Genomic DNA, 15,400 nt, shown 5'->3' with positions numbered 1-15,400 from the left:
CAAGTGGCGAGCAATCACAAATTGGGCCTACTCTTGGGACGCTATTGGTTATGGAAAGGGCATCCATTTGTTTTTAGGACACATCCGAACAGGCCCCGATTACCATTAAATAACGTTTAAAAATCATTTCAAGTTTATCCACGAAATATTTATTCAATTGTGCCTTTCCTGTTGCTTTCATATTACAAACTTAGCCTGACTGTAATTGTTTGCTAAGAAAAGTAGATAAAATGTAAAGGTTTTAGCTTTAGACCTTATCTCATCTACATACAAATTAGGATTTTTAATTATGACTGATGGTTATTAATGGGTATTTAAAATATTATATCTTATAATAGAGAAAAATCCTAACCTCTTATATTCTTCGATTTTTTCCTCCTTTTTTCGGAAGAAGTCACTTGACTAAGTCCGATATTCCCACTGTGCCTGCCGCATTTCGTAATGTCAATCGGTGGCTTTGCTCCTGTTTGCTGCCTCTGCCGCTGGTCAGAGCAAAAAAAAACAAAAAGAGAGGAGTAACAGGTGGCAGGCAGCGGCATTGGGGTTATCTCTTGATCATGTGCGCCTGGTCCGCATTGCTTTTTAAGGTAAAGAGCGACTGCTGACGCGAGACAACAAGTTCGCTGCCTAAGTCTTTTGTTTTGCGCTGCCTGTTTCTTTTTCGTTTTGGTTTTCTTTCCTTTCTTTCTGTTGCCGGCCAAGAACAGTCGATGGCAAAACACTTTCGTTGCGATTAATCGGCCACTTGCTGGCAATTCATGTTGCTGCTGGTCGCGTGCTGCGTTTCGGCCTTTGCAAACTAGTTTTTCCCTCGGCGCCGCCAAGGCAGAGTCATGAAAATCCGACCACTTTCTTCAGTGCGCACTGCTCGCTGCGCACTTCCAATGCGAGCCGTCGTCTTCGCATTCCAGTGGAACTCCAATGGAGCCAACGGATCGGATCGGATCGGATCGGCACATGGTTTTTGTCCGCTACCATCGACCAACTAGCACTCAGTTGTCTTCGCGACTTGAACAGGTGCGGACGTCGCTGCTCCCGAATTTTATTTTGAAACTCTTTCGAAATCTTCTGTGCGTGCCGTTTGAAACCGAAGAAAGCGCCGCGGCGCTCGCTGACATGAAGTTAATTGATGTGATTATATACCTAATTGCCATTTTGATCTTCATCTACTTGCTGCTGGAGTAGCAGAAGAAGCCAAAAGTCGCTCGACATTTGCCCCAGAGCTTTCTACAGGCAAAGCAGCCAACTGCCGCCAATAAAACAACGAAACTCAATTCAAATCCGAAACAAGATGAGGGTAAGTGAATCACATCACGCGGCGACTGCCAGTTTGTTGCCCACAATTAGCGGTTATTAAAGAGTCTCTCGCTGCGCGCACAGCATAAGAAATAATAGATTGGCATTAATTTCAATGCCAATACAATGGCATTTCTTTGCTCTGCGATCAACGACTTCAGGTGCAGATTCAGATTCACCATCACCTGCAAATCCAATTACATTCTCCGGCACAATGCCGCTGCAGCTTCTTCAATTGAATTGCCGTCGCAGTTGCCAAGTCGTCGTGAATATTTGACAAATTGTAATGTGGCCGGCAAAGCGAGCACTTTCATTTGCAATGAGAGCACTTGATGCGCCGAGTTTCGCCGAGATCCAAGATCCAAGATCCAGACAATGGATGGCTTCAGCTTTACGTGCACCAATTACACTGGCTGCTCGCCTGCATTTGCCTCAATGTGCAGCGGGCTTGAAAATAAAATGCTTGCCGCTAAAATAAAAGTTGCATTTCGAGTTGCAATTTGGGTTAACCACACCGTTGTTTATGGTCGACGCCGCGGCGACAGGCCGCTGATCAATAGTTCCGCCTAGGCCGTTGGGAAAATCCTTTGTCAAGTTCAATGGTCTCGCTGGCCAAGCCCAGAGGAAACCCGAAATTATGCGAATTCCATTTGGACTTTCGTTGAACGAGTTGCCGAGCTGCCGTGGGCCAATCCCTGCCAGACTCGGGCATCCGTCTCCTGGCAGTTCATTCACCACCGGTATTTGCATACGATTATGCATATTGTAAAGGCGACAAACTAACTAACCACTCTATAAACAATAAGCCACCAATTTGGCGTCAATTATTGTGGCTCCCCGCCGTTGCAGTTGCAGTTGCAATCGGCCATCGGCAATCCGTCAGTCCGTTTAAGCAAACGCAGCACGTAATCAATAAGTATACGTATTGGACTCGCTTAGGCATTTCACCTGCTGATTGACGTCTGGCTAACGGCACACCGCATTGCCATTGTCATTGCCACCGCCTCGGTGGAAGTGGAGTGGGGTGAAGAGGAGTGGAGCTGCCCAGGTGAAATTGCCATGTCCAGTTGCTGCCTCAAATTACCCACTTCCCATTCGATCGACCAAGACCCACAGCCAAACCATCCAAGCAGAGAGTTGCGTACTCCTACTTTAGGGAAATATTTTGTACAGTTGAATTTGGATTATTCTTAATCAGGTCTTTACAATTGTAATACATTTTTATGCAAATATGAAATTTAGTAATTTCTCAATTCTAACCAAGTCATTAACATTACTAGACTTTAGTTTAAAATTTAATTTTTAATTAATTGATTTTATTATTTGTACAAAAAAATATTTATTTGCACAGTTATTAATGTGAAGAAATTTATTTTTAACTCAAAATGTAGATTTTATTTAATACAATAAAGTATTTATTTACTTAGTTATTAGATGGATATCTATTTTAAAGATCTATCGATAAACAAATGTTATTAAAAGTCGCGTCTGAGAAATAACTAAGATAAGAAAAAATTGTAAAACTGACGACTTTGTTTTAAAATTTAATTTTTAATTTATTGAACTTTATTTTTTACATAAAAAGTAATTATTTACTTAGTTATTTAGTAAAGAAATATATTTTAAAGATCTAACGATAAACAAATCTCATTGAAAGTCGCACAAACTGAGTCAGCCAAGCACAATACCCTCTGAAAACGTAAACAACGCAACGAGAGTAACAATTACAGAACGAAGACATTTCGATATTCGACTTTTCACTTTCATTCTACGGCATTGCGGACTGAAAGTTTAATCAGCCATCGAAGCGGGGAAAAGTGGGCAAGGTATTATGGCATACCGTATAAATATACTCGTATATAATTATAAATACGTACTCGCACAAGTGAAGATACTTTGCTGGCTCGTTTGCTTAAGCAGCTTTGGTTAAGTAGTCAGCGGCAGGCGACGTGATAAAATTTTAGAAAACCGCCAATTTGTTCAAATTAAGGCCATTACAGTTTTGTTGCTGTCCAGCGATTACAAGACCCTCCCCTTTACCCCTTTTCTCCATTCCTCCCCCCCTTTCACCTTCGCCTCTGCCGGGCTTAGAAAGTTTTCATTTCTTTCGACGTTTTGTTCGATGTACGCGTAATTAAGTTTTTGACAATGTTCCCTCTTCCTCCGCCACAGCCTTTCCTCCTGCTGGCCCTGATCTTGGCGCTGGCCCACTGCGAGCAGCGTCCCCTGGTCTTCACCAACTGGCCGCCCAAGAGCGCCAAGCAGCTAAGTCGTCCTGCTGCCGTTGGATCCGCAGGAGCAGCTGGTCCGCCTGGTAAACAGCGCACCCTGGTTGTCCAAATTCGCAGCGATCAGCCGGTTCCCTTGGTTCTGAAGGGTCGTCCTGGTCATGGCCCTCATGCCCATTCGCATGCCCACACCCATGCCGCCCACCTGGCCCATCCGCACTCCGTGCATCCGCATGTCCTGACCGCCCACCCTCACTCACATGCCCATTTGCACTCGCATCCTTTGATCCACGTGCCCCAGCATCAGTATCAACACCTGCGCGGACCTCCGCGTCCCATGAAGCTGAGTGGTCCCTCCCCAGTTTACCTGAAACCCGCTGGAGCCCTAAGGAAACCCCTGAAGATCAAGCTGAACAATGTTAAGCCCAAGGCGAAACCCACTTTCGGATACGACAAGCCCTTCAAGTACGAGAAACCCTCGGCTGTGAGCTACAGCGAACTCCAGAATCTGCCGGTAAGTTAAGAGATTTTCTCTAATTAAAATTGTTTAAATATAATTGGTTTAGCCATTTAAAACTTATATCGTAATTTAGAAAAATTTCTTTAAACCAAATGAAGTTAATTCAAAGCCATTGAGATCCCCTCCCATTATTATGATAATTTTCTAATCCCAATGGCTTTGAGTTCTGAATTTTATACCCACCCAAGACACACTCAAAAACATATAACAACACTCCAAACATGCCCATCCCCCACAGCTGGACACGCACAACAACTTCAACACCGAGCACTTTGCACCCATTTACACGGTTCCCGCACCGAACCTGGCCGACAACCACCTGGACGTGGAGGAGGGTCACCTCGACTCCTCCTACCTGTACACGCCCCCCTCCCACTCCCCCTCGGCCCGTCCCCAGACATACTTGCCGCCGAAGTACAGTGTGCATGAGGACGAGACGAATGACCAAACCATCCGCGATCCCATTTCGGGCTCGCAGAAACTCTTTGCCCCAGATCCGGATCCCTCGCTGCCCACCACCAAGATTCGTCCGTCCACCGAGTCGTTTAATACGCCGAGCAACAACAAGCCGCTGCCCGCCGATGTCCAGAGCAATCATCTGCCCGCCCAGCCGCTGGTCCAGATCGTTGGAGCCCAGGCGGCGGCACAGACGGCGCCGGAGATCTATCCCATTCAGTATGCGCAGCCTGTCCAGCCGGTTGTCCAGCAGTCGCATCAGTCCTTCATCGCCGCCATTCCCGCTGCCCACATCCCCATCTACAATCCCACCTATCTGGTGACGCAGTCCAATCAGCTCTACTCCGCGCACAAGCAGCAACTCTTCAAGCCCAGCGCGGAACCGGTGGTGGAATCGGGCTACGTGAACGCCGATCTCACCCAGGAGGTGGCCAGCAACGGACAGATCCTGCAGGCGGCCAAGGACCCCCATCACAACATCCATCCCGTGCTGGATTCGGCGCCGCAATACGCCGCTCTGATTGCCGCCCCTGCCTTGGGTGATCATGGCGAGAGTGCCTACGAGACGGCCTCCTTCCACCTGCCCAATGTGGCCTCGGCGGTCACGGCCTCCGTTCCCGAGGGCGGCTTCGTAGTGTCCAATTTCTATGGCCACGCCCACGACTCGTCGCAGTTGCTGCAGGCCTACGCCGAGGAGGAGGCACGCCGCCAGCAACTGGAAACAGAACATGCCGCCATCGAGCTGCAGAAGCAGCAACAGTTGCATCTCGAGGAGTTGAAGGTGCAGGCCCAGGAGCAACAGCAGCAGCATCAATTGCATCTGGAGGAGCTGAGGGCCCAGGCGCAGTACCAGCAGCAGCAACAGCAGCAATTCGAGCAGTTGCAGGCCCAGGCACAGGAGCAACATCTGCAGCAGCAACACCAGCAGCAACAGTTGCAGCTCCTGCAACTGCAGCAGCAACAGCAGCAGTTGCAGCAGCCGGTGCAACACCATCCGCAGCAGCAACAGCAACAGGTGGCTCAGGATCCGGCAGCCACAGCCTTCGAGGAGCATCAGCGCCTGGTGCAGCAGCAATTGGGCTCCAACACGCCACTTCGCATCTTTGTGCCCGACGAGGAGACCTCCGAATCGGTAAGTTAGATTAAAAGTACTAAATATTTGTTATTTCTAACTTTAATTTCACAGCGGCTGCAAAAGCGGTCGGATGACCTGAAGAAGGGCACCGTGGAGGATGTGCCCAGCGCGGGTCTGATCGAGAGCGACAGCGAGGAGTCAGCCAAAGATTTGTTCGAGGTCTCCACCTCCGTCGAAGTGGCCGGCGAGCATCTCACGGCCAGCAGTAATTAGTTAAGGCACATTTAGTCTTCGACGCTGTTCAAAAATATTTATTTACACACTCATTTGTAAAAACGCATTCATGTAGCGAGCAGTCGGTAGTTTAATAAAAATAACCATTAATTTATTCAAATATAGGGGAGGCGTTTTGTTTGAATAATGGCGCGTAAAGTAATCGTTCCAATCGATATATCGATAGTTTGTTTTCTTTTTTCAAGCAGTTTCCCACTTTTTCGATGTTTACAAGCAGTTTAATTATCGTATATCGATTAACGATAGACAAAACAACGAGAAAAACACATTTTTAGCAAACATTTTGTTGTGGTTAAAATTTCAGTTATTCCCCTAAGAATTAAAGCCTGCGAGACAAGATGATTATTCCAATCCGTTGTTTTACCTGCGGCAAGGTCATTGGCAACAAGTGGGAGTCGTACTTGGGCCTGCTCCAGGCGGAATACACGGAAGGGTAGGTCACGCGGGAAAAGGTCTTCTATCCACACCGCATTTTACCATTACTATATCTCCTTTTTACAGAGATGCCCTCGATGCCTTGGGTCTGAAGAGGTACTGCTGCCGTCGCATGCTCCTGGGACACGTGGATCTCATCGAGAAACTGCTCAACTACGCACCGCTGGAGAAGTAATCCGAATAATGGCACATCCACATTGGACTTGGGAATAAAAACTCTAGATTTTATTGTAAAATTACAAATTAAAGCTTGACGAATAGCCCTAGAAGTTGTATATTAGCCCAAGTTGCTCGCCTCACATCTTGTCCATGAACCAGGGCTGTCCGTTGTTCTCGCGCCGCTTGGTGAGGATCTCGCAGCCGGTCTCGTTGACCAGGAGCGTCTGCTCGAACTGGGCGGAGAACAGACCGTCGGCGGTGACCGCGGTCCAGTCATCTGGCCAGGTCTCGGCCTTCTGGACGCCAATGGAGATCATGGGCTCGATGGTGAAGCAGTGGCCCGGTGCCATCACGCCCACAGCGGAGTTTTCTAAAGGGAAACGGGTTCAGTAATACAAGTAATATAATATAAGTACCCCCCAAACTTACTGGCATAGTGCGGCACATTTGGCGCCGTGTGGAACACCCGGTGAATGCCGTGACCACAATAGCTGCGCACCACACTGAATCCATGGGGGGCCACATACTTCTGGATGACGTTTCCAATGTCGCGATACTTCTCCCCGGGACGCACAAACTCAATGGCCTTGCTGAGCGCCTCGTGGGTGACCTGCACCAGCTTCTTGTGCTTCTCGGAGACATTGCCCACGAAGAAGGTCTCGTTGAGATCGCCGTGAAAGCCGCGATGGTAGACGGTAACGTCGATATTGCAGAGATCCCCATCCTGCAGGGGTCGCTGGTCGGGGATCCCATGGCAGATCACCTCGTTGACCGAGGTGCAGCAGGACTTGGGGAAGTTGTAGTAGTTGAGGGGCGAGGGATAGCACTCCCGCTCGATGGCTGCCTCGTGGACGAGGCGATCCAGTTCGTCGGTGGTGGTGCCCACCTCCACGCCCTTGGCGCCCTCATCCAGGCACTCCCTTCCCAGTCTGCCGGCCACTCGCATGCCCTCGATCTCCTCGTCGTCCAGCACCTTGATCTTGGTGCCCCGGAGGGCCTCCTCCGAGAGGGAACGTCCTGCGGGATGATCGGCATAGTCCGGACGCATTATGGCCTCCGGAACGGAGCGCTTGGCAGTCTGGGGGAACGGACGCAGTTTGCCGGTGAAGCGGAACTGCGGCCACGGGTTGTAGGCTCCATCCTGGCCCGAGGAGTTCGAGGCACCGGCTGGGGTAAAAATTTTCCACATGTCAGTAAACCAACTCATTTCGAATGGAAATGGAGATGGAAACTTTCCAATACTGACCTGCCAAAGCATGGATCGACTTGTGCTCCTTCCAGAATCCTTTGAAGCAGGGCTGCGAGCAGAAGAAGGAGCCCTTGATGCCCAGCTTCAGGCAGGTGGGGCACTGCAGGGTCGCCTCCTTGCCGCAATTGGTGGTCTCGCACTTTTGGGTCATTTTATTTTAATTTATTAAATAAAAATGAAAATTTTCTCGCCAAAAATAGTCCAACAGGGCTGCCAGACTTTGACAGAGATTTCTCCCTAAAAAATCCTAGCTATTGCGCCAGTGTTGTTAAGCGCCAATTGTAACGGTTTTTGAATTTAAAATCCAGATTAACTGATAAGAGTTTATTTGGGTGTTTTAAAAACGCAAATAAAGTAAGATCTATTCAGTTAATGCATTTAAAATGTATATAATTGTAGCATTTGGGTTCTTAATTTTAAAATTAATTTGGGTCAATTAGGTTACTTCTTGTTGCTAGGTAAAAAGCATACCATTTTTAGAACAACACAAAATTTAATTCGGTTTAATCGGCTTGTCACAATTTATTAAAATGAAAAATTCAATAAAAATTATAAAATCTCAAAATGGTCCAAAGATCTTTGATCTCGCTAAGGACACTGGCCCCCGCAAAGTCTTCGCCTTTGTTTTTGCTCGTTTGCTCGTCGGCAGTTCAAACGCCGCCGCCTGTTGGGCACTTTTCCGCTGTTGTTCTCGGCGCATGCTCTCGGTGGAACCAGTTCGACTCCCACCATCCGAGTGCTCTGTTTATGTTCTCAAATCGCGAGCAACATCGGTTGTGAACGGACGTGCTTTCGCAGTGGAAACGTGAACGGTACCGCGAAACAAAAGAATATTGGCAACAAACTTGTTTGAATCAAATGGCCAAACGCAAATACCCGCGAAGGGCAGAAGGATAAATTTAACGGTCAGTGAAGTGTGAGTTTTTTTTTTTTGGGTCGGTTTGGTAAACCCAGACTTTGATTTCTACCTGCAAGGGATGCTGCTCTGCACAGGAGCCACTTATATACAGAGTATCGGACTATTCAACAAGTGAATCAAGGGTTTTGGCGGCGCTAATCAGTAGTTTTGTGCTCGTGATCTTCGCACTCGATTGAGTTTCGATTACGATGTGTGTGCATTTGAGGCCTTATCAGTGTCTGCCGTGATCTTTGGGTTTGCGTTAATATTATTATTCATTTCTCTGGTTTCCCTCGGCCAACGACGACGACGACAATAAGTAAACACGCTGTTTTTGTTGAGGTTGCTGCTGCCGCTGCTGCTGCTGTCATCTCACATGTTGCTGGTGTTGCTGCTGCTGCCGCGGATGTTGCTGCCGTTTCCATTGCTGTTGCTGATAGAAGCGCAGCGTTCAATGGCTATAAATAAAAAACGGCACGCGGTGTGTGCACCAGTGACAATCCGAATCCGAATCCGAATCCCAATCCCCATTTCCCACCACCAGCATCGCTCGATTTTGTGGGTGTTCTGCGTCTTACGCTCACGCTATTATCTCCGCCGTGTGGTTTCCACTTTTCCGCTTTTCATCCCCTCGAATCGCGGCGCAGATCCCGTCAATTGGCAATCTAAAGGCCGCCGGCACAATTAAAATAGAATCTCTTCTGATTTCGCTTTGTTTTTTGCTGCTTTCTGTTATTTCACTCGCAATACGGAACAATCGCGAGTCAAGGTGGCCACGAAAAGCCGCGAAATAGAAGGGAATTCCTCCCCGGCGGTGGTGGTGGTGGTGGCAACGAACTCGGTCTCGCGATCTCGACCCAACTCATCTTGTCTCGCCTTTTGTTTATTTAATGTTTTCCCCATCGTTGGTTGCCTTCAGCAGCCTCCTTCTCTACTTCTGCTTTGTTTTTGGCCCTGACCAGCGATCCTCGACGTTCGACAGCAATTAAAGGTAAGCCAAAAGGGTCCAGAAAGGCAGGCATTAGCCTTAATTGGCTTTGGTTCTTTGCTTCTTGTTCGGCTGCTTTGCCACAGAACTTTTTCATATGCTGCGCATTTCGTTTGTCTGCCTGCTGAATGGATGATGATGGAAATTTATGCGTAGAGAAAGGCGGCAAAATGAAATGGAAAATATGGAATTTTTTCTAGGTGGAGAGTGGGGTATTTACCCGTAACACTTCCGTTGCCCAGAATATCAACTTCCGGCGGCGGACAATTGTCAGCTGGGGAAGCTTTGGCACAAAAGACGCATATTGATATTGTTGCCCAGGTTGCTTACGCTCCAATAAGCACACCCACACATAGAGAGACGGGTCCTTCGTCCTTCGTCCTTGGGAGCCAGCAGAAAACGCATTTCATTTTTACTCCACTGAGTTGGCCCTTGTCTGGCAAACGTTTTGTGGCAACTTGGCCATTAAGCATTTCGTGTTTAAGCAGCAGCAGCAGGATCCTTGCCTCGCAGGACGAAACGGGGAGGCAGGACAGCTAGGAATAAAAATTGCCCGCGTATGCATTTCTTAACAACATTTCTCGTCCTGGACACTCTCCCCGGCTCCCCAGCGACAACATTTCATTTCATATTTTGTGGCAGCAGCGCTTTGAATAGAATTCATTTGGATTCCCTTTCCCAGGACGCCTCTTCAGTCCCTTATTTCCCCATCTCATCCCTGGAACACGCACTTCAGTCTGATAGCGCGTGCTTAACAAATTTCTGCTGTATTTTTCGGTTCCTTTTCCCCCGACTTTTTTGCCATGGCAATGGGGAATTTTTTCGCATTTTTTGCTGTCGCAGCAGGGTAAAAATTAAAAGCGAATTAAGTTCGAGGAGTGGGTATACCCATAGCCGTAGCTCGAAGGTGGACAGCCGAAGATAACTGCACTTGACGTCGGATAGACCACAGGCATTATTAAACCCTAAATTTACCTGTCGACCAGGCAGGGTGGCGAATCTGCCGACAAGATTTGAGTTATTTTATGGATATTAGAAGGTGTCCTGTATCTGCTTTACCAAACCATGAATTGGGGACTTTTTGGTCCCAAGTGCAGAGAAAAAAAAGGTTGAAGGGGGTTAAATATTTGTTATTCATTGTTTTAAAATTAGTCATTTAGTTTTGGTCAAATAGTTCGTTATCTTTCAAGAAAACTAGTAATTTCATCATTATATTTTTCGGAATGAAATTTATATTTTAAATTTCTTAAGAATTAGTTTTGGTGAAATTGTTAATCATCTTTCAAGAAAACTAGTTATTCCATTGTTATATTTTTCGGAATGAAATTAATATATTTTTGCTGTTAATAAATATTATACTGCAAAGACAGCGATTTCGTATAGAAATTTTTCCAGTGCCTATCCTGTGGCTTTACAAATATTTTTTCGTATGTAGGCACAACAGCTGACACCATCCTGCTAACAAGCAGCAGTCGCATCCACATCCACATCCACTTCCACTTCCTCCGGGTCCTCGAAGGCAGCACCCTCCTATAGAAAGTGTCACCCCGGCAGCATCGCAAACTCCACGAGTTATTTCTTCTGTATTTTTACTTCATCTTTTGCCACGCCAGTTCTTTTCTTCCCCGACCACTTGGTGTTCTCCCAATTTTGGTTGCTATAAAGCAAAGTTAATGATATGTCGCAAGTGCTTGTTTGTCTGCCAGTGAGTGTGGGTGTGGGTGAGTGGCTCCACTTCCACTTGGCTGAGTCCTGTCATTCCTGCGGCCCCACTTCTCCTCCTTCCTCTTCCCATTCCATGTGTAATTAATTAAAGTCTAAGCAGATTTTATATTTCACTTACTCTCCACGGACCCAGACTAATTTATGTGTGCGTCTACTTTTTGTCATATTTCTTCATGTAATTATTATCCCGACTGTGCTTTGTCTGCAAGATAACTTAATTGGGCGTTTTGGTTCGTGATTCCCCAAGTATAAGCCCTAAATGTATAGTATAGCCTATAGATTGCTCTCGATTGAGCCTTTTAATAGCTTCGATTGCCTTGACTGAGTGGTTTCGGCACTTTATAGTTGGCCCAAACTCAAGTTGGCCCACAAACTTTTCATTTTCCGCCCGTCTCCTTGGATCGTTTTCAGTTGCACGCATTTACAAGCCAGAAGTTAAGTCGCCCGTTTTCCCCAGAAACGATGGGGGGTCTGGTCTTCCATGGAAATTTGTTGGCCTGGTCCGCCTTTTTATTTGCCAAATTAAAAGGATTTCACTCGCTTTTCATATTTGCATTGGGGCTGTTTCACGTTTTTATTCTTTTCATATTTTATCGCCGGGTTGGCAGGCGTTGAGGCCCCCGACTGTCGACAATTTTCCCACGCAATCACCATAAAAAGAAATCTTTGCCGCCATATTTCTGCAGCCTCCTTTCCGTTCTGTTTCATGACCCGAAACAACGGGGGACAGGCTGAAATGAGATGGTATGGTATGGAATCCCATACCGTAGGATGCAAAGGTGCGCTTCCCAAGGGCTCCAATGGGGCGTGTCGGGTCGGAATTCCCTTGGCCACAGGACGCTCGTCATTCGTCCTTGTTAGTATTAATTATTTCTTAACTTTAGTGCCGCTCCTGCCAGCCAAGTTTATAAATAAATCGCAGATTCTTTACGGGATCCTCTGACCAGTCTGTCCGTCTGTCCACTCTGTCCCTTTGGCTTGGCTCGGCTCCATTCTCTACGGCCCAGTGGTTATTTGCATCGTCCTGCTTCTGTTGCAGATTATGACCCCAAAAGGAGGGGAGCGGCAGGACTATCTGTCTGCGGGGTATTTTATGGCTGAACTTTATTTACATTCACATGCCGAGCGAGCTGCTAAATAATCAGAACCCACAGGCGGCCCACCCACTCATTTCGCTTGTGCTGTGTTGCAGGATGTGCGGGGGATGAGGGGAACGGGAACAGGATCCAGGATATACCGCCCGGAGGGGAAGAGTGGGTGGGCGGGCTTTTGGCCATGGCCTGACCCGGCATACAAGGGCCACAGGTGCCAGGCAGCCAAGTTTAATTATTTGCCGTTGGCTTTGGATTCGTTCTGGTTCTGCCTCGGGTTCTCCTTCTACCGGAGGAGTGTCCGTGTCCTGCCCTCTGGCCTGCTATCCTGCAATCCTCCCAACCCATCTGTCTGTTTGTTTGCCTGTTTGCTGTTAGTTCAGCCGCCTGGCTGCATTTTGCGCTTGTGAAGCATTTTAAATCGCATAAAAGTCGGCCGCAGCAGCATCCACTACTCCCTCCACTCTGCAGACCCCCATTCATTATACCATTTCGACTGTCCCAGCCTTTGCGTCAGTAATTGAAATTAAGTTGTTTCCAAATTGAGGCGCCTCCTCCCCCACATTCACCCACTTGTTAGCCAAGTCATGGCCTTCCTTTCCGGCATTTCGATGCGCCCTGCATTTCGATGTCCTTGAGTGCGGCGAAAATGGTCCAGAAAATGCGAAAAGTCGCAAAGTGCTTTGAAATGCGCTAAACAACTCGTTTGACTCGCAGTCCTGCTGCTTGGCCTTCTATATATATATCTATATATAAGTATATTCCGATCCCTCTCCATTCAGAATTCATTTGAGAGCCATTTCAATTCATATCTTTGACTCGGGTAGTTTGCAACTGCAAATGTCAAATGTCAACTGTCAAACGGAGAAAATCAAAATTAGGCAAACAAAGAGCTTCCGGGGACGCAGCTCGAAGCGAGTCCTGTCAGGATTTGCTCTTGTAAAACACTAAAAACGCCAGAGACATTGGAGGGGGATGAATAGGGATGGGGTGGCGATTGTGAGTGTCTAGTCCTACTCCAAATCAGAGACTGAGAAACGGAACCGCCCCGGCTGGAAAACAAGGAATCCCCAGCCACTTGACGCTTGTCATTGTCAGCTCTTGTAGTTGGAAAGTTGCGAGCACTTGACAAGCCTGATTGATGGCCTCGAACGGAAAGGGGAGCTGAGCTGCTAGGATGCCGGGATATCTGCTTGCTAACTTGGCTCTCAGGCACTCTTATCCCATCTAATTAAACTAAAAGTAAATGGCGCGTGCCATTTGAAAATGACATCTTAAAGCTTTTAAACGCCAATCGAAGGCGAATCAGGGCTCTCCACTTCGTGGGCTTCAAAGTGCAGAGGGATGATCTTGTTTGTTTATTTGTGAGCTATTACGTAGTAAAGTCGGCATTTGTTTACGCTGTCAATTGACCTAGAACCCTGATAAGAATGCAGATCCCAAAAGCCATGTGGGTGCGATATGCTGAGAAGGAGGAGGAAGTCCGCACAAATTCAAATTCAAACTTAAACTCAAATTCAAATTCCATAATGAGCAAAGTGGCTGGAAAATGGCAAAGCGGCGGCGGGCAGCTTTCACTTGAGCCAATTAACATACTTTTCAACGATTTTCAATTTGCTGCCAGAGACGTGGCAACAAAGGAGGAAAAAATGCAGGGGTGTTTCAAAGGAGAGAACAGGGGGCTACATTCATTTCAAGTAACTTTTCTCCACTTCCCAGCCAGTGCTTATTTAGTTTGGAATTTATCAATTGAATTTTTAATTTCGCTTAAATGAGAAGGCAGCATCAGCAACAGCGCCGTCATCATCATCATTCTCGTTCTCGTCCCTGCCGTTGGTCCCATGCGGCGTATACGTAATTATGCGAACGTGGATTATGGAAATGGCTGCTGATGCGGCTGCTTCTCGGGGGTTCTCCTGCTCCTTCTTCCTTCGTCCTTCCTCGCCGAGTGAAATTAAACGAAATGAAATTAAGAAAATATGTTGCACTCCTTTTCCTTCGCTCCGCAACTGTTTTGCTTGGCTGCGAAAACTTTTTGTCCAAGGTTTGCCCGTGGAATTGTCTGTGTGGTGTTTGGCTTTATTTGCTAGTTGCTATTTTGCCACCACCACCTTCACCATCACCATCTCCACCACCACCGCCACACAAAAGGCAACTTAATTTGCCATAAAAAGCCAGGCGAGTCCTTGATTTGTTTTGTGTGTGTTTGTGAGCGGGGGCCGGAAATGAAATGATTTAATGAAATTGCCACAATTGCTGGGGAAAATCAGTAGCAGCAGCAGCAGGAGCAGCAGGAACACGGCCTGATGACAATGGTTTTGGCCAAACATTCAAGTTAATTGAAAAGGTTTTGTGAATTGCTCGGGTTCCCCGGGTTCCTAGGGCTAAGCGATTTTTAATTACCTGTTATTGTGTAGGTCCATGGACCTCCATCCAGTTCAGGGCCTCTCCTCGAAATTAATTAAGTGCTAAAACACAGCACTTACCTGTTCTGGCCTCTCGAATTTACTGCCTGACCATTTCCCCTAAATCGACTTCCTTCACTCCTCCTTTTTTCCTCCCGCCCATCTGTTGGGTTTTACACCCGCCTTGTTTTCAGTTTTTATGATGGCCCAAGGCGCAGATGTCGGGTGCATATCGGCTGCATATATGCTACATATGTAAATAAGACGCCGGGTGTGCACAAACTGAGATTATCTGCCGGCTGCCTAGAGAGATAGTTTGTATAATACCGAGTATACCGATTTCCCAATACCAAGGAGGCCATCATCTATGTTTGCCTTCAGTCTTGCACCGATTGCATTGGGGGCTTAGCAATCGGAATTAGCAAATGAATCCGCTCGATTGACATTTGCCAGCCGGAATACGCATTCAAATTGCAAATGAAAGCCGGCTTCACAAGATAGTTCCACCCCCCCCGATTGGGAATGCATAAGTAAATTGCTTTCCCCGCAGAATGACAATGTTACTGCCGCTTTCGATCTGC

General features: G+C 47.2%; 4 protein-coding genes across 6 annotated transcripts in view; 3 read left to right on the top strand and 1 right to left on the bottom strand.

The window, feature by feature from the left end:
* The first annotated feature begins 941 nt into the window (after positions 1–941).
* On the top strand, positions 942–5,969 carry LOC108058702 (RNA-binding protein 33). The gene is made up of 4 exons (XM_017143617.3): positions 942–1,297; positions 3,469–4,038; positions 4,283–5,632; positions 5,687–5,969. Exons 1-4 carry the CDS (start codon positions 1,292–1,294, stop codon positions 5,846–5,848), a joined length of 2,088 nt encoding a protein of 695 aa, XP_016999106.2. The 5' UTR covers positions 942–1,291; the 3' UTR covers positions 5,849–5,969.
* Positions 5,970–6,139: 170 nt separating this feature from the next.
* Positions 6,140–6,573, top strand: Polr2L (DNA-directed RNA polymerases I, II, and III subunit Rpb10). Its single transcript, XM_017143621.3, has 2 exons — positions 6,140–6,302; positions 6,371–6,573. The coding sequence occupies exons 1-2, from the start codon at positions 6,208–6,210 to the stop codon at positions 6,477–6,479; spliced, it is 204 nt and encodes a 67-aa protein (XP_016999110.1). The 5' UTR covers positions 6,140–6,207; the 3' UTR covers positions 6,480–6,573.
* Positions 6,508–7,954, bottom strand: LOC108058703 (methionine aminopeptidase 1). The gene is made up of 3 exons (XM_017143618.3): positions 7,710–7,954; positions 6,893–7,630; positions 6,508–6,833 (listed from the first exon to the last, which is right to left on the bottom strand). The coding sequence occupies exons 1-3, from the start codon at positions 7,861–7,863 to the stop codon at positions 6,601–6,603; spliced, it is 1,125 nt and encodes a 374-aa protein (XP_016999107.2). The 5' UTR covers positions 7,864–7,954; the 3' UTR covers positions 6,508–6,600.
* A 503-nt stretch (positions 7,955–8,457) lies between these two features.
* Positions 8,458–15,400, top strand: part of tok (tolkin) — a 29,560-nt gene continuing 22,617 nt past the window's right edge. The window contains exon 1 of one of the 3 annotated variants that reach the window (XM_070217103.1): positions 8,458–8,617. The gene's annotated coding sequence lies outside the window, so the exon portion shown is untranslated. Of the gene's footprint in view, positions 8,629–9,294; positions 9,602–15,400 lie in introns of those variants that run through there. The other 2 variants (XM_070217105.1, XM_070217104.1) reach the window with 2 other exon arrangements.

The sequence above is a fragment of the Drosophila takahashii genome, chromosome 3R (assembly GCF_030179915.1).
Source record: "Drosophila takahashii strain IR98-3 E-12201 chromosome 3R, DtakHiC1v2, whole genome shotgun sequence".
NCBI lineage: Eukaryota > Metazoa > Arthropoda > Insecta > Diptera > Drosophilidae > Drosophila > Drosophila takahashii.
The sequence above is the reverse complement of the archived record's forward strand: the minus strand, read 5'-3'. Positions and strand labels throughout refer to the sequence as shown.